Source organism: Pteropus alecto, unplaced genomic scaffold (assembly GCF_000325575.1).
Source record: "Pteropus alecto unplaced genomic scaffold, ASM32557v1 scaffold43, whole genome shotgun sequence".
NCBI classification, from domain to species: Eukaryota; Metazoa; Chordata; class Mammalia; order Chiroptera; family Pteropodidae; genus Pteropus; species Pteropus alecto.
In genome coordinates this window covers 554,523-572,319 of record NW_006435764.1, presented here as the reverse complement: position 1 = coordinate 572,319, position 17,797 = coordinate 554,523, and the positions used below count along the sequence as shown (strand labels likewise).

General features: G+C 66.7%; 1 protein-coding gene across 1 annotated transcript in view; it reads right to left on the bottom strand.

Annotated features, from left to right (window-relative positions):
• The window catches only part of MUC5B (mucin 5B, oligomeric mucus/gel-forming), a 100,063-nt gene that overhangs the window by 65,177 nt on the left and 17,089 nt on the right, over window positions 1-17,797 (bottom strand). The window contains exons 3-15 of the mRNA XM_015588663.1: window positions 11,383-11,479; window positions 10,813-11,074; window positions 10,414-10,528; window positions 10,078-10,168; window positions 9,336-9,445; window positions 8,998-9,211; window positions 8,778-8,903; window positions 8,407-8,524; window positions 8,054-8,192; window positions 7,787-7,897; window positions 7,286-7,355; window positions 7,062-7,199; window positions 6,812-6,976 (exon numbers count right to left, since the gene is read on the bottom strand). Coding sequence (XP_015444149.1) covers window positions 6,812-6,976; window positions 7,062-7,199; window positions 7,286-7,355; window positions 7,787-7,897; window positions 8,054-8,192; window positions 8,407-8,524; window positions 8,778-8,903; window positions 8,998-9,211; window positions 9,336-9,445; window positions 10,078-10,168; window positions 10,414-10,528; window positions 10,813-11,074; window positions 11,383-11,479 — 1,756 coding nt within the window. The remainder of the gene's footprint in view (window positions 1-6,811; window positions 6,977-7,061; window positions 7,200-7,285; window positions 7,356-7,786; window positions 7,898-8,053; window positions 8,193-8,406; window positions 8,525-8,777; window positions 8,904-8,997; window positions 9,212-9,335; window positions 9,446-10,077; window positions 10,169-10,413; window positions 10,529-10,812; window positions 11,075-11,382; window positions 11,480-17,797) is intronic.

Here is a 17,797-nt window from a genome sequence, read left to right as displayed (position 1 = left end):
GCAGGTGTCGCGGTGCCTGGGGCAGATGTAGTGGTGCCTGGGGCAGGCGCAGAGGTACCCGGGGCAGATGTAGTGGTACCTGGGGCAGGTGTTTTGCTAGTTGTAGAGGTAGTGTGTGGGCCCATTGTGGTGCCAGGGGGAGCTGTGGACCCAGTTCCAGTTGCCCTGTGGGTTGCAGGCGGGGTGGTGGGGCAGGGCAGTGGAGAGCAGCACAGGACCCTGATCTGGTAGTTGTCACAGAGCCCTGAAACCTGGTCCCTGTTGTGACAGGTCAGCCCTGTCGTTGGGCTGCACTCTACGTGCCGCCCCAGGGCCCGGTGCAGCCCCCCAGGGGCGTCCTCAGCTCGGCACTCCACCGCCCTCGGCGCCTGGCACACTCGGTGCCCGTGGGCGCGGAGGTTGTCCAGAGTGTCGTAGTCACCACTGTCGATGCCCCGTCCCGGACGGCTGACATCCAGCCATGGTGACCACTGGCACTCCTCCCCACAGCCCGGGCGTGGGGAGCCGGAGGCGCTCGAAGGCATCGGCCCGGGGGACGTGCCCACAGTGGTGGACGGGGCTCTGCTCAGCGTGCCCGTGGGCGCCCGGCTCGTGGCAGGGCCAGGGTACGTGCCAGGAGGATGCAGCGAGCTCGTGACTGGAGACAGAAGAGAAGGCAGGGGCTGAGTGTCAGCAGCCGGCGCTCACTGGGTCCTCAAGCTCCCCCAGCCTGTTGTCCCCCTTCCTCGCCCCCTCAGTCAGCTGCCTTGGGGTTTCAGTCCTGTCTGTCTCGGTTCTCAATAGCTCAAGTAGGACAGACACCCGGCCCGGGACGTGTGTGCACGCAGCGGGTGCAGTGCCCACAGCTATCGAATCGACGGGCAAATGTGTCAGTTAAGGGGGCCGGCTCCCCGGGCAGCACCTGCACATGTGACCCCAAAGCTAGAGCTCTGGGGACCCTTTGCTCCCAGGAGGCCTCTGTTACAGCCGAGGTGAGCGGGGACAGGATGCCCAGGCTGGCTGGGCGCCTTCGCTCACAGCCCCTGCCCCACGCCGGAGCCCCAGCCCTGACGGCAGGACTGGGACGTCAGCCCAGCGTGTCTGCCTCACCGGTTGGCGGTGTGGAGAAGGAGAAGGTGGTGTGGGGGGCGGGGTTGGTGGTGCCGCAGCCGTGGACCGTCCTCTCGATGGTGCCATTGGTCCCGCAGCGGGCAGAGATGCAGCCCCCCGTGCCATCTGTCGTGTTGTAGATGACGTCACCCGGGCGGAAGTGCCCCCCGTCGTAGGTGCAGACACAGGCTGTGGGGAGCAGAGTGACAAGCACGTCAGGGTCCTGGGACACACACGGGGACCCTGAGACCCCAGGCCCAAGGAAGGCCGCCCGCCGCTCACCCTTGGTGTCGTAGATGCACTGGACGCCACTCTCCGTGCAAATGCTGGCAGTAGGAGGGAGAAGGTGGGTCTGGGGTGCAGGGTGGGTAGGGGCGGCCCCTGTGGGGGAGCCCTGTGGGCCTATGGTCACACCCTCTCAGAGAGCCCCTTCCAGTCAATGACCAGTGAGCCCCCCTGACGCAATGTCACTCCCCGTCCAGGGCGTCTGTCCCAAGGTCCTTGGTGGCAACAGGCTGTGCCTACTCCCCACCCCGGCCCTATTCTGCTTACTCCTCCCCTTCACCCCCCAGCATCCCTCGTTCTGCAACAGGAGGCTCTGGTGCCCCCTCAGGAGCCTAGGCCGGGGACCCCTCCTGAAGGGATGAGGCCCCTGGGTGTGGCGGGCGGATACCCCGCAGGCTGCAGGCCCCTCGCTTGCGAATTACATACCAGGAGTGGCAGTTCCTGTCCGTGGGGACCACCGCGCCCGGCCGGTATGACTTGCCCTGGACTTGGCAAGGCAGTGGCGGGCATGTGGCCACGCACCGCATCTGGTCCTCATCGAAGGTGGGAGCCTCTGGTGGGCACCTGGGGTAGCAGCCTGCGGGCCAGAGAGGCGTGAGTCCCCCCTGCACGCCCACGGCCTCCACAGTCCCCAGCCCTGGGCCTCCCCCACAGCGCCACGGGGAGCACGGGGCTGTGCCCACAAAGGCACCCGGAGAGGCCAGGAAAAGTCCAGCCCGGACTCCTGGGACAGCCACCCCCAGGCCTGCAGGGCAGTGGCCCACCTTCCAGGCCTTGCGTGTCATGCGGACACCGGCCGCTGGGGTTCCGGCAGGTCCTCAGGCAGGGCGCCCCGCAGGGCTGGTAGTGCCACTCGCACTCCCCTTGAGGGTTGTAGTAGTCGCAGAACAGGGCTGAGGGTAGACGACAGAGGCTAAGGCCGCCGCCGGACCCCTGGTCCCCTGGACGTGCTGGGGCGGGGCCGCTCGTCCCAGGGCGGAGGGATCTGAGGGGCCCGCCCCTCGCGCTCCAGGCTCGTTTCTCAGCCCTGGATTAGAACACGCGTCCTTCGCCGAGTCCCCCCATTTGGGGTCCCCCCGTGCGTCTGGTTTTCACGGACAGGTCCACGCACACGCGTGTGTCGCGTGCACGTTGCGGGGCTGCTGTGCACACGTGTGCGGGTCGGGCCCAGGGCTCGCTGCGGCTCCGCCGGCTCCCGCCGCCCCCCTCGCCCTTCAGCACCACGGACAGAGCCCGACTCACGGCAGACGTCCGGGGTGCGCCAGGACACGCACACGCCCACGTCGCGGCAGGCCTGGGCGTAGGCGGCCACGGCCGTGCAGAAGCACTCGCAGTCGCCGCCGGAGTCGCAGGCGCACGCGTCGCTCACGCAGGCCTCGTAGTACTTGGCGGGCTCCACCTGTGGGGCAGGGCCTCAGATTCCGGGGACTCTGCCCTGCGGGCTCTCGGGGGATCAGGCCTGCACTGTGGCGTTGGCCTGGCCAGGTGCCCCCAGACGTCGAGGACAGCAAAGCCCTGTCCCTCATGGCCGGCCAGACTGACCCTAATGTCCATAGGCTGGTCCTAAAGCGCGGCCACTCCCCGGCAAGGTGGCACTGGCCCCCGACTTCCGCCCAGTTCTCCCCGAGGGTCGAGGGTCGGGGGGAAGGCGGCACGTACGTGGGCGTGGCAGGCGGCGAAGGAGGGGCTGTTGATGACGCTGCACTGCTTCTGGGCCCAGGACCTGCGGTAGGGGTTGGCGGTGCAGGGGTCCCTGGGGGCCGGGGCGTCCGGGCAGGACGGGGAGAACTTCCAGCTGTTGCCAAACTCCAGCGCGTCGCCCACCACGGACTGGCTCCGCGTGGTGAAGTCGTTGGCGGCGTTGTCGTCGAAGTTCCCGCAGAGCCCGCAGACCCTGCCCTGGGGCACGGAGGGGTCCGAGGCTCAGAGCGAGCCCAGGAGGGGCCAGAGCCCCCTTCCCTGCCCCCTGCCCTCCGACCCCGTCCCTCCCCTGGGGAGAGGACACCTGAGCACAGCCTCATTGCTCTCCACAGCGGCGGTGGGGCAGGGCCTCACCTTGAACTCGGGGCTGAGTCTCAGGGAGAGGCTGGTCTTCCTGTCCCATATCAGCACCAGGCCGGCCTCGGTGTCCACCACGAGGTAGAGGCCCTCCTGGCGGATGGAGTACGGCGCCTCCTGCCCCGCACCCTTTTCGATCACCTTCACTTGCCCGTCACTCAGCTTCAGCTCATAGCTCTGCACAGGGAGGGGTCACTCAGAGCCCAGCGAGGACCCCAGGCCACCTCCCAGGAGGGCCTACTAGCCACACAGTGCCCATCACGGCTCAGCGGGAAACATGAGGCCTTCCTAGGACTCCCTGGAGCCTCCCAGGGGTGTCCCGGCCCCTCACTCACCCCTAGGAAGATCTTGATGGCCTTGGAGCAGGTGGTCCCTGTGGTGCCGCAGGGGACATTCTCAGTGACAACATGGAAGGTGTCCTGGGCACTGCCATTCCCTCCACAGTCATTCTGCGGAGACAAGAAGAACCCTACTCACCTTCCCAACAGGAGGCAGGACAGTGCTGAGGGCAGGGACGGGGCTGACGGCGGGGACAGGGCTGACGGGGACAGTGCTGAGGGCAGGGACGGGGCTGACAGCGGGGACGGGGCTGACGGGGACAGGGCTCACGGCAGGGACGGGGCTGACGGGGCCGGGGCTGACGGCAGGCGGTGGATGGGGGTCGCGACACAGGAGTGTTGGGAAGCCGGGAGCTCGGGCCCCACCTGGAGCAGCGTGTACTCGCAGGCCCCGTTGAAGCTGTAGCGCTGTCCGTCGAAGGTGAGATAGTGGCTGTCCCCATACACGGTGCAGGTGGCCAGGCAGGGCTCGTCTGTGCACTGCCACATCCTGCCTTTACAGGTGCTGGGAGGGGTGCCACTGGTCAGGCCGGAGCTGGCGCGGGCAGGGCATCCCTCCCACAGCCTCCGCGGGGCCTTCCGGACACCTGACTGGGCTGCGCCTCCCCCCGAGGATGGCACCCCAAGTCCCCCGTACCAAGTGTTGCAGCCCGCCCGGATGGTCTGGCCGGCCTGATAGCTGGCCTCATTGTGCACACAGGGGCAGTCAGCCACAGCGATGCAGCCACCTTCGCCGTCGGCCACTAGCCCGTCAGGACACACGCAGCCGGGCACACACTGAGGGCCGTACTGTGGGCAGGGCAGACAAAACTCAGTGGATGAGCCGGGACAGAGAGCTCGCTGCAGGGGGGCGGAGGGCGCCCTGAGATGACAGCAGGGCCGCATGGGCTGTGTGGGGCCACCGGGCAGCGGGCGCAGCAGACACTCGGGCAGGGGTCCTCCTAGGGCCAGCCTGGACGGACGTCTCCACAGGTGCCCATGAGGGCCAAGCAGGTGTGGGGTCCTTGGGGTCCCCAGGAGCATTGGCAGTCCCTGAGGTCCTTGGGGACCACCAGGGTCATGGGACACTCACACAGTCCATGTCCAGGGTCTGGCAGCTCTTCTGGCAGCCGGCCCCCACAGTCCCAGGCGTGGCATTGCGGCAGTCAAAGTAGGCCATGGGGGGGACACAGACTGGGGAGAGAGTGACCACTCAGGGGACTTCAGCCACCACCTGCCCAGCCTGCTCTGAGGGACACGGCCGCTGCACACTCAACGCATGAGTCTCCGGCCGAGCCCATGCTCGCCCTGAGGCATGGTGAGTGTGTGCACGTGTGCGGGATGTGCGCGTGTGCGCACAGGTCTGCGTGGGTGTGCGTGTCCCATGCACACACGGTACGGCCGGCCCCACCGCCCCTGCTGAGCCCAGAGAGCAGAGATGGCCTGACAGACGCCGATCAACACCCAGCAGCCACGGGGACTGGGAGCATTTCATCCCAAAGTTACGGGGGGAAACCCAGGGCCCTGCCTCCCCGCCTCCTGCCCAGCTCACCTGGGGCGGGGGCGTGGCCTCCGATGCAGGTCAGTGTGCCCTGTGTGCAGGTGCTGCGAGGAGAGGGCGGTCAGAGGGCCCGCCGGCTGCCCTCCCGCCCCGGCCGCCGCCCAGCCGCCCGGCGGGGACTCACCAGACAGCCCCGTGCTCATGCAGCGACTCCCCGCTGGGGACTGTGGAGTCCCCATAGTAGCAGGGACAGCTAGTGGCCGGCACACACTTGCCCTCATCATCCAGGAAGGTGCCGTGGGGGCAGGCGCAGCCGTCCACAGGCACGAAGTTGATGCCGCAGGTGACGTCCTCATTGCTGCGGGCCCGGCAGGTGGGCTGGCAGGTGCTGATGTTGTACTGGTAGGTCATGGACGTGGGGCAGGTGTCCATGGGCTTCGCTGCAGGACGCCAGGACAGGGGCAGCACTCAGAAAGGAGCGTCCCCAGGCCCCTGGCTTGCCATCCCCGCCAGGCCCGGCCCCTCGGAGCAGGGACCACGGAGCACGCACCCCGGGCCCCGGAAGACCCCGCCCGTGCGCTCACCGCAGACGCCGGCCCGCCAGCCGCTGAGCAGCACGCCCTTGGCGGCGCAGGCGCGCGCGTAGGAGGACAGGGCCGCACAGAGACAGTCCTCGCTCTTCTCACAGTTACAGGTGTCGAACAGGCAGTTCTGGGGACGGCCGGGCGTCAGGGGCGTCAGGGGCCCCGCCCACATGCGCTTCCCGCAGCCGCCCCTTCTCCAGGCCCCGCCCCGCCCCGGCCGGGCCGCGCCCCCAGCGCGCTCCACCGCCCAAGCTCTCCACTGGGCAGGGACACCCGGGCCTCGTCTCTGTGGCCCAGCAGGTCCAGCCCTGCCTGGTGGCCTCAGACGCCAGAGCCTCGCAGTGGCTCAACTGGACCCAGGGATCAGTGGGTGTCGAACTGTCTGGGTCTGGACCCCAGGCCTGTGGCAGGGCCAAAGGCAGGAGACAAACTCGGGACTGTGGTGAGTGACGGACTAGGGACACGAGGGATGAAGCCAGGACACTGGCTGGCCTGGACCCAGCTGCATGGCCCTCCCAGACCCCCTGGGGGCGTCTGTGCGGCCAGAGGGGAGAGGCAGGTGGGCGGCCTTACCGAAAAGTAGGTGCCAGGGCTCACGGCCGCATGGCACTGGGCGAAGGGGCCTTGTGGGTCAGTCAGCCGCGAGCACCAGTGCTGAGCGTACTTCTCTGTGGACGGAGGACAAACGGCGTCAGCGGGCGCATGTGGCATCTGCGGGGGGCTGCGTGGAGGTGCACCCCTTCCCTCCACCCCGAACTCCTAAGCACCACCCCCGCCTGGGTGGGCGCCCATGGAGAGGGCTTCCCCCAGCTCCCTGTGCCTTCCTCCCGACTCCCGGCTCACTGTGGCCCGAAAGACTGCACGTGCTGGCGAGTTGCCGAGTTGCCCCCGGACGCACCCCACAGGCCCGGAGTGGACAGCTGGAGCCCGCGCCTGCACCTCCACGGCCCGGGCCACGGGCAGGTGGACATACGTACCGTTCTCCACGCTGAGGGAGCAGGGGTCCTCGAAGATGTTCTTCACGTTGGGGCAGGCGGCCTGCGTCTTCCAGGTGTTGGCGAAGGCGGCGGCCGTGCCCTCTACCACGCCGCTGAGGGCCCGCAGGTCATCGGCCTGGTTCTGGTTGAAGTTCCCACAGAGACCTGGGCCGGGGGTGGGGGTGGCGTGAGGCCCGTGAGCCCAGACTCCAAGGGCGGGCTCGGGCGACAGGGCGGTGGCGTCTCTTACCGCAGGTCAGCCCTCGGAGCTCAGGCGCCAGCCTCACGAACACCTGCATGGTGGGCACCAGCTGGACGTCCACCTGCAGACCCAGGTTTGTCTGGGCGATGATGAAGAAGGTCGAGGGACTGAAGAGCGTGACGTTGGCTGCGGACACAGAGGACGAGGGTCTCCGTGGGGTGCAAGGTGCGGGACCCTCTGGGAGGTAGGGGAGGCTGGGGCCCAGCCCTCACCTGCCAAGACAGGCAGCTGGGTGTAGATGTGGTTCACGAACACCTCCCCGCTGGCCTTGATCACGATGACCTGGGAGCAGCAGAGAGTGTGGTCTCACCAGGCAGCGGGGCCAGGGCTTGACTCCTGTCCACCCCCCACAGCCCCGGCAGCTGTGAGATGTGTCTGCAAGTCCTCGCCGTGGGTAGCTCCCACGAGGACGGGCTGATGACGGGTCCCCTGGGCCCATTCGCATCCCGAGGTTTCTCTGAGACGAGGACTGTGGGCTGGGGCAGGTGCGGAGGCCACGTCTCTCGCCCCAAGCCGCTCACGCAGGGGACCCACAGCAAATGAGGTGGGAAGGGCCCCATTTCCACCGAGCAAAGAGATGCACGCAGCAAATGGGGTGGGAAGGGCCTCAGGCCATGCCTGTTGCTCGCTGCCCACACCAGAGTCAAGGCTCGGGCAGTGGTCACTTGCGTGAGGGACGCGGCCCCTCCCCCGGCCCCAGGGTCTGCACTCACCGTCTGTCCCCCAGCCAGGCTCAGCGTCAGGCTCCTCAGGCAGGTCTCGCTGTCTGTCAGCCCGCACCTGCGCAGCTCGGCCAGCACAGTGAAGGCACTGCCATTACAAGGCTGCAGACAAGGACAAGCGTCCTCAGCTCTGTCCAGCCCGCCCCACCCCCTCCCCCTCGCCCACCCTGGGAGCCCCGTGGTGCTGGGGCCGTGTGCTGGAGGACTGGAAGGAGCTCCAAGCGGCCCAGCGGCCCTGGGCAGAGACCCCGGCCGCACCTTGGCCAGCACGTAGCTACAGTCACCATGCACCGTGTATGGCCTCTCGTCAAACGTGGAGAAGTGGGCGCCGCCCAGCACGGAGCAGGTGCCGGGGCACGGAAGCTCCTGGCAGTTCCACCGGCCTTCGGAGCAGGTGCTAAGAGCGGGGAAAGGCTGTGGGCGGGCTGGCCTGGGAGCTCCGCCGCCCGCCCCACCGGCAGGCCTGCCTGCATTGCGCGGACCGGGCCCGTCAGCGTCCGCCTGTGCCCGGGCCCCACGTGGGAGGGGGCGACCGGCACCTGGGCCAGTCCCCAGAGGAACTGTTCCAGGACACATCTGGGAGGACAGGAGGGCGGGACCTGGGGCCCTACCAGTTGGTGCAGTCTGTGGAGTAGACGGCCCCCGGAGTGTAGGTGGCCCCATTGTACACGCAGGGGCACTGGGACACAGGGACGCAGCCGGTCTGGCTGATGTCATCAAGCACCATCCCTGCAGGAGGGGGCAGGCCATGTGGCAGGTGCCAGGCTGTGTCCACCGAGCGAGTGTGTGCAGGGGACAGGCCCTCTGTCCCTGGTGGCCCTGCCCCTCAGAGGCTCCCACACCCAGGGGCTCAGGAACACCGCGGGCCAGGACAGAGGCTTTCATTCCAAGCGTCCGGCGTAGCAGCGCCGACCGCCCGGGGACCTCGAATGCATCCGTGTGATTCTCAGGGCGCCTGGTGGGGCTGGGGTCTCCGTCTCACCCTCTGGGCAGAAGCAGCCGGACAGGCAGTGGTCCTCGCAGAGCTGGGAGTGCTCGCGGTTGGAGCAGGTGTCAGCGCAGGGAGAGCCACACTCGTGGTATTGCATGTTGAGGGGGCACGTCTGGGCTGTAAGGAGGACAGCAGGGCCCGTGTCACAGCCTGCCCCTGCCCCTGAGCCCGGGGCGCGACAGGGTGACGGGCAGGGCGGCAAGGCGCTCACGGCAGAGGTCGGGGCCCCGCCAGTCCAGGGGCAGCCCCCCGGCGTGGGCACACTGGCGGGAGTACTCGGCCAGGGTGTGGCAGAGGCAGCGGGTCAGGTCGGCGTGCTCGCAGAGGCAGAGGTCTTGCTGGCAGGTGTCCACGTAGCTACCGGCGTCCACCAGGGCATTACAGCCCGCAAACGGCTCCCCGCTCAGGATCCCCTCGCAGATACCCTGGGGGCAGAGCGGGGAGCCCACGCTGTCTCCCGGCTCTCGAAGGCCTCGGCCCACAGCCCCCACCACCACCCAGGTTGCAGGAGCAGGCCCCCCCCTGCCGCCCCTCCCTGCCGGGGCTCACAGTGCTTGTGGAGCAGTTGGCCGGGGCCACAGGGACAGGGTCCTGACACTGCTCCGTGGGGCCGTCCATCTTCTGCAGGTTCCCAAACTCGATGGGGGTCAGCCTGGCATCTGCAGGAAGCACAGCGCTGGGCTCTTCACTGGCTCCCTGTGCCCCCGGCCCCCTGACGCCTCACATGTCCCAGCTATGCCCACCTCCCCGCCCACACTGTGGGGCTTCCGGGGCCTGGGTGTGGGTTGCACAAAAGGCCACTGCTTGGTGGCAAAAACTTGACCAGGAGCAGTGACAGTGTCTGATTGGAGGCTGGTCTGTAATTTCAGGTGAGAGTGTGGGGTACAGAGGTGCCCACTGCCCAGAGCGACCTGAGAGGGCCCCACGCGTCGCTGCAAACCATACAGTGTGCCAGGATCGTGCGGGTGTGCAGGTGTGCATGCTGGGATCGTGTGTGCAGGTGTGCATACTGGGATCGTGTGAGCGTGCAGGCGTGCATGCCGGCATCATGCAGGTGTCCAGATGTGCATGCCAGATCACATGGATGTGCACACATGTGCACGTGTGCATGCTAGATCATGTGGCTGTGTGCAGGTGCACCTCTCCCGTGCGTACATGGCTGTGTGCAGGTCTTTATGCTCGGGTGCAGGTACATGGCATGTGGGTCCATGTGCACGCAGTTGGAGACATGACTTGGGACTGGGAGGACAGCCCTGCAGGGAGCCGACGGTGGCAGTGCCCCTGGGCTCACCGTGGGAGAAGAACTCGTTGATGCCAGGGATACCGTTGAAGTCTCCGCAGAGCCCGCAGGTCTGGTTGGCGTACTTGGTGTCCAGCTCGAGCTGGAACGAAATGACATGTCAGATGCCTGGCCCACCAGGGACACCCAGGATGGAGGGACAGAGGACGTGTGGGAGACCGACGCCCCGAGGAGGGGCTGGGGCTTCTCAGGCAGCGCTCTGACCTGGAAGGGACGCCCAGGGGCCCATCCTCTCCCCGCTGTCCCACTCACCCTCACCCAGAACACCCCTTCCCTCTCGAGAGGCCGTCGCCCACGGGTGGCAGCCCCCACTTGCCCCAGACTCACCAGGAGGCTGTCGTCCTGGTTCCACATGAAGACGAGGCCCAGCCTGGCCACCACCTTCAGGTAGCTGCTGCTGCGCTCAACGAAGACCCCCGACTGGCTGAAGGGCAGCTGGATTCTGTGGAGAGGGGCGGCTGAGGCGCGAGGGCGCGTGAGGACGGGGCGATGGGCGGGGACAGTCGTATATGTGACAAGGCCACTATGCCACAGACAGTGCCAGTGGGTGTGACAAGGACAGGGGGCCCAGGAGCACTAGGAAGGGGACACTTCCAGAGGCAGCACAAGAACCCAAGAAGGGCAGGGTTCTTGGCCAAGCGCAGGGCCCAGGGAAGACCCCACCCGGCTACACTCACGGAGGTGACTCCATGTCCCTCCCACGGCCACCCAGGGGCCCAGGCTCACGGGCGGCCATTGACCAGGACGGAGCTCTTGGTCAGTTCAATGACTGTGCCGTCGAGCCTCATGGTGACCCTGCTCAGAGTGGTGGCGTTGGCCTCGGGGCTGCGGCGCAGCTGGACGTTGAAGTCCTCATAGGCGGAGCCACAATGCGCGGAGAAGACGTAGTTGCAGCGGCCGGGGAAGCGGAAGATGTCGCCGTCGAAGGTCTTGTAGTGGGAGTCGCCCCAGGTGCTGCACACGCGCCCGTTGTGCGCCGCATTCAGGGCTGCAGGGTAGCAAGGACTGTGCTGAGGGCGCCCCGCCTGGAACCCATATGCCCCACCTAGAACCTGCACTGCCCCGCCTGGAACCTGCCATTGCCCCGCCTGGAACCCCCGCTGCCCCTGGAACCCCCGCTGCCCCGCCTGGAACCCCCGCTGCCCCAGGGCAGGCGTCTGGGGAGGTGAGACCTAAACGTCCTGGGCTCTTTGTCAACACTCAGTCACAGTCTTCCGAAAGCTGCACCCCCAGGTCTGAGGGAGGAGGGCCCAGCTAACTAAGGCGCCCAGCCCGGCCTCGCAAGGTCACACTCACCTCGCATCACGGGGGTGGTCCTCAGAGGCGGGAGGATGGTCACCCCGAGGAGGGGGTCACCTGCAGGAAGGAGAGCATTGACGCACAGCCCCCGTGCCTACCGCCCACACACACAGCGTCGGGGGTGGGGGTCTGTGCCCAGCAAGATGCCAAGTGGCCGTCTGAGGCTGTGGGCTCCCTGGCCAGCCGGACTGTGCCATGCGGCCTCCCTGCCCAGCACACACTCGTGGCCTGGAGGCCTCTGTGGGCAAAGGCTTCCTTCTGCCCTTCACGTCCTCTCGTGCTGGACTGGAACACCCAGGGCTGTCCGTGGTCACACCCGCACGGCCCAGAAGGCCATTGGCACGCGGGGCTCCTTGTACCCAGAACCTCAAAAGTGCCCGAGTCTCATTGGTGTCTGAAGACAGTCCCTTGGGTGATGAGATGGGGCAGGCGGGCCCCATGGGAGCCAGTTGGGGAAATGCAGATGGATTGGCTGGGGCACACCTTGTCCCCCCACCTCTCCCGGAGCCACAAGGACCGCACCCCATGCTCCCTGCTCTGCACACGCAGCACCCACACAGAAATGCCCATGGAGGCACCCGCCAGCCCCTCCTCCAGGCTGAGAAGACACGGGCACAGCTGACACATCAGGAGTTAGACAGGGAGGAATGAAGACGTCCCTCAGCTGGTCCTCCGGCCTGTCACCCCCTCTCTGCAGGACGGTGAGAACATAGCTAGCAGCCTACAGGGGAGTTTCCAGGCGACCGGCAGGGGCTGTGTGAGCAGGGGTATCCCTTAGCCCCCAAGTCCCGACCCCTCGGTGGGGCAGACTGGGAGGTACCCAAGGCAAGTCACCACTCAGAGGTCTGCCAGCTGGGGCCACTGGGGCAGCTCTGACAGGTGGGGAGACACCGTGGGCCCCTGGGGGACAGGAGGGAGGCTCAGGTTCTCCTCAGAGCCCACCTGGGCCCTGCCTCTGGGAGGAGGGGAGGGCGCCCCCCGGAGCAGGTGTAGGGCAGGCACGTGGCCTCAAAGGGGGAGAGTGTCCCAGGCCCACGGCTGAGCTACAACCTCCTCAGCTTCACCCACAAACATTCTGGGGGTGTCACCTAGCCTTGACTGGGTATCTCCAGGGGCCAATTATTCAGTCACTACTCATTCTTTCACAGCGAGTGTCCACCACAGGCTGGGCACTGGTGTCCTTGCTCAGATGTGGGGACAAAACTGGTAGCGGCCCGCTGAGAGGTCAGCTGGTAAGCCACAGAGGGCCTGACAGCTTGCCAGGAGGCCACTAGGCCTCTGCAGGAAAATGTGGAGCAGGTTAGGGCATCTGGTGGCCAAGAGTGAGGACGCGGCTGCACTCCAAAGGGGGTGCTCAGGGCCACCGAGCGAGTGGGACTCAGCGCAGCAGAGGCCGGGGTGGGGTCTGAGGGACAGCGGTGTCGGCCCCGAGGCCACTGCGAGACCTCGTCATATGCAGTGATTCTGATTTCTGGGGTCCTCAGAGGCCATGCCCCCACTGGGACCCCTCAGCCCTGGGAACCCTTCCCCAACCCCAAGAGCTGGAACCTGCAGGACGGCTAGAGCCGGGGGCAAGGTCAAGCTGCCGGAGCAGCTCACGAGGCTTGTCCGGAGCCCAGGACAAGGCCGCCCTGGACCAGGGCCACCTCAGGACTTGGGGGAGCAGGGGCACCGGGCCGTGGCCAGGGCACGCCAGCCAGCGGGAAGCTCACCTGTGTGCTGGGCGCAGGCCAGGGCGAGAGCCAAGGCCCAAAGCACGGCCAGCTGCCTCCAGCCGACACCCATCGCGTGGAGGGGGAGACGTCCCCAGGGGCAGCCTCTGAGGAGGGACCTGAGTCTGCAGGAGCCTTTTGTAGCCCCAGAGCTGGCTCCAGCCCCAGTGGCTTCACGTGAGTGGGCGGAGCAGAGCTGTGGTTCTGCTCGCCCAGGTAAACAGTGGGCACTTGCTTTGGTCTGGCTGCAGCTGGAGACAAGCAGAAGTGGGCGTGTGTGCCAGGTGGGGCCTAGTTTCCTGAGGGCTCCCCAAGTCCTGGCCTCAGGCATTCTCCTCCTGGACCGCCACCCCAAACTTGCTCTGAGCACTTCTGTGCAGCCAGACCCCTGAGTTCCTGGTGCCTAGAAAGGTCACCGGTGTCCTCACTGCCAACGGGGCTCCCAGGGCCAACCTATCCCTCATTGGAGAGGGGCTTGGGGGGTGGAACCCCCCGTGACAAGATGCTTCCCCACCAGGCAGCCCCCAGCCCGGTGCTGCCCGGAGTGCTGGCTGTGCTTTGGCACCTGGCCCCACCCGGGCAGTGGGGAGCCTCGAGCCAGATGGACTCGCATGTGGGCCTGTGGTCATGAGGGGCAGGAGTGTCTGTGCCCACTAGTTGGGGAGATGCCAACTGGCCCCAGCCCAGAAACCATCCCCACAGGTATTTACCCCGATGGGCTTCGTCAGAGAAGCCACCAAAGCACGATGGACACCTGGCCCCAGGCCATGGGGCGAGCGTTAGGCCCCGGGTGCCCGCACTGGGGCTAGACTCAGCCTCTGCCTCCCAGGTGGCCACACACCCCCGCGAGGCTGGCAGCTCCTCCTGGGCCTGACCAGGAGACCCCACCTGGGGAGGCGTGTCAGCAATGGGGGTGGGAGTGGCTGGGCTGGGCCCCCATCCTGCTGGGGAGGGGCCTAAGATCCCCTCCCCATGTCCTAAGTTGGCCCTGGTACCTAGGAGAGAGTGTGTCTCACAGATCACAGGGATGTGGGGGAGTATAGAATGATGAATGAACGAATAAGTGAATAGATCAGTGGATTAATAAATGAGTGAATGAATGAATGGATGGATGAGTGGGTGAATGAACGAGTGAGTGGACGAGTGAGTGGATTAATGAACGAAATGCCAAATGAATGAGCGAGTAAATGACCGAATGGGTAATTGATTGAATGAGTGAGTAAATGAGTGGGTGAATGAGTGAATGAATGAATGGATGGCTGAGGAGTGTGCGAATGAATGAGTAAATGAGTGAGTGGGCGAATGAGTAGATGAATGAATGGTCGAGTGCAGAGTGAATGAATGAATGCATGGGTGATTGAATGAATGAGTGAGGCCTGAGTAAATGAGTGAGCGGATGAGTGTGTGAGTGAGTGGTCATGGGGGAGAAGGGGAGGGTGCCAGATGTGGTGAGTGAGTGGGTGCCCAGAAGCCTGGCGCTTCAGCCGTTCTGACCCACTGGGGTAGCTGGGGCTCCCTGTCAGGCCTCAGAGCTGGGCACGAGGTCACCTGGTGCTAAGCAGGGCAGAGGCGCGTCCCCAGGGGCAGGCAGGGTGGACGGGTCTGGCTTGCCGTTAGACCAGCGGGTGTTAGGAACCGGAGGCCTGGAGGGAAGCTCGAGGGTCTGCAGCTGGGGACCAGGACCCAGGCCAAGGGGAGTGTGAGTGACAGGCCTGTAACCCTCATGACCCCAGAAAGGCAGGGAGGCATCAGGTCAACCACACTCCCCGGAGGCCTGAGTCCACACCACAACCCCCAACCCGTCTGTCACCGGCCTGGGTCACGCCCTGCACGTCCAAGGCTGGCCGGACCCAGCCAGGCAGCGGGCTCCATCGGCTGCCCAGAGCTTGCAGCCTGGGCACTCCCAGGCCCCGGCACACTTCCCAGGCACACACCCCAGAAGAAGCTGCCCAGGCCACTGCTGGGGCCCAGGGTGGCGGCACCTGCCCATGTTGGCATCCGTGCCACCGGCTGTCCAGGGCTTCCTCCTGGGGTCCCACCAAGCTGCCTTCCTGTCCCCTGAAAATCTAACTAAGGCCGGGCGCCCCAGGAAACCCAGGCCGGAGCGTCCAGCTCTGGGGCCCATGGGGAGGGGTCAGAGGTCATGGCAGGCGTGGGGCCAGTAACCCAGCCTCAAAGATCAGGGTCCTTCCCCATGACCTCCCCAAGCCCAGTAGGGACAGTGGAGAGGTCGGGAGGCAAGGGGGTCCCCTAAAGCAGCCCAGCAGTGACTGTGACTCTGTCCGCCCCGGGGCTTCACACCCGGGAGAGGTGGTGCGGGGCAAGGGGTAAGGCTGGGGTGAGGCTGGGGTGAGGCTGGGACGTGCTGCTGCCTCCGCGAGCGTCACTTTCCTCATGTGGAAAGGAGGCCCCGAAAACCCTTACAGGAAGAGGGTGGCACGGGCAGGGGACTCGCGATAGGGGCTGTCTGTGCACAGGGAGCAGGGACACACTTGGGGACGTGCCTGGCCCAGGGCAGTGACCCAAAAGGCTGCCAGCCCCCCGGATCTGACAAGCTCGTGGGCTTGCGGGAATCCGGCAGGAGGGCTGGGGTCCGGCCCAGCGGGACCGCACAGGCGTTGCCACGGAGACGGGAGGACAGCGGATGGACGCGGCGAGCGGGGCGGAGGCTTTGGCTGCACCTCGGGGTGTCGCTCTTGCTGTCACGCTGTCACTGGCCACTGACTCACTCAGGCTGCTCTGACTTGGGACAGGAAGTGGGCCTCAGATAGCCGTCGGTGACGGGCCACTGAGCGGACGCCAACGCAAGTGAGCATGAAGTGCCTGCCAGCCCGGGGTCCTGCCACGCACAGGCCCCCGGCAGGCCGGGGCCCTGCAGGCGGGGGATCTGGGGGGCCCCACCTGGCCCTGCACGGTGGCCGCTCACCACACTCCGCAGACACGTGATGTGACAGAAGCAGCCGCAGCTCCCTCAGGCGTCCCCTCTCCTGGGCACAGGCACAGGGCCGCCCCCCACCCACCGAGATGTCCCACCCACTCCTCAACCCTCCCGATCCCCCAATCCCACCAGTAGAGAAGGCGGCCGCTGGGCTACCAGAAACGCGGGGCCCTGGCCTGACCCCGACCCTGACCCCGCCCGCAGCCCAGCTGTCCCTGGCCCAGGTGGCCAGGGCCGCGTCTCTCCCCGGCCTGTCGCTTCCGTTCCGGTTTCGGGCACGGTCGAGGTCCTGACGAAGGGGACCTGCAGAGCTACTGGGTCAGTCTGTTTCGCCTGGCAGACCCCGGGGGGATGGGGAGGGGCCAGGTCCTCCCTGCAGCCCCGCAGGCCAGATGCTGCCCAGCCTTCGTGTCTTCTCCACGAGGCTGCAGCTGGGGCTCTGTCCTGGGGGGGCCAGCCGTGACTTTGGGGCTGCGAAGGGGGCAGCTTGTCGGTCCTGCCCTACCGGGCTCCATGGGGCTGGTGCTCTCCCTCCAGGGCCAGGGTATGACCACGGTGCGCCTGGCCAGCTGCCCAGACTCTCCTGCCAGAGCTGCCAGGCCTTCCCCACTGCCCGGTGCCCGCGGGGGGCTGGAGGGGTGGCCTGCAGTGGGGAGACTCGAAGTCCAGCCCCACTCAGGGCACGCCTCCAATCCAGAGGTCCACAGCTGCACACCAACCCCGGATCCGCTGATGCCGGGCGCATGGGCGCAAGGCAGGGCCTGGACCGCCACGCATCTGAGGCGGAGAGACAGTCGTGGCTTCTGTTTTCCATCCATACGCTGGGGTGGACGGCTGTCTCCGGGCCCCACCGGCCCTGACTGCCACCCCGTCTCTGCAGCCCTGAGTCTGACCGGCAGCTCGGACGCCCTGGCAGCAGCCAGGCCTGGTGGGAGCACCTGGCAAGCCAGGCACACTTCTTGGGGAGGCTTTCGTTGTTTAATTAATTCAGTTCTTAAAATGCCCAAACTCTCCGACCCCGTGTGAGAAGAACTGTGTTATCCCCACGCTGTGGGTGACACAGGTGGGAGACACCTGGCCAGGTGGGGCCCGGGAAATCAGAGGCCAAGGTGGGGCTCCAGACCCTGGGAGAAGGCTGCGACCTGGCCCCAGCCGGCGTGTCACCCTCTCTGTGCCGGGGACGCATCTGGAGATGGCGGTAGTAGACACCACAGAGGGACCAGAGGACTCTGCCCCAGGACAGGCGAGTGGACGGACCAGCGAAGTGTCCCCTGAGCTATGTCTGGTCCCCGGGAAGTACCCGCACATCCCCTGGGTGGCCACCCCCCCCACCCTGAGACTGGATGATCCGGCCTTTGCCAAGCTCCCCCCTCATCTGTGGAAAGGGGTGGTCATGTGACAGTCCTCTGACTTCTCGTGCTTTTTAAAGAACTTGGAATTGCGCCCAGGTCCTTCCTGACGGTTAAATGGACAGCACCTTTCCGTCCTCGAGGCACCTAAAACCGTGGGCAGCGGCCCAACCCCGCGGCGTAGCGTCCACACCGCAGCCGCACCTGGCGCGGGGACCGCGGGGTGGGGGCCCCCGCTCAAGCAGCAGCTGCTGTGACTGCTGACGTCCCAGGTGGGGAATGGGCAGCTTGCGGGGGGTCGCCGCGTCTCCGGTGTGATGGAGCGTGATTACCGACATGAAAGGGCCGAGTGCCCCAGACCCGTGAGGAGGAAGCGGGCTCCGCGCGGGCGGGGCGGGGCGGTCCCCAGGCGG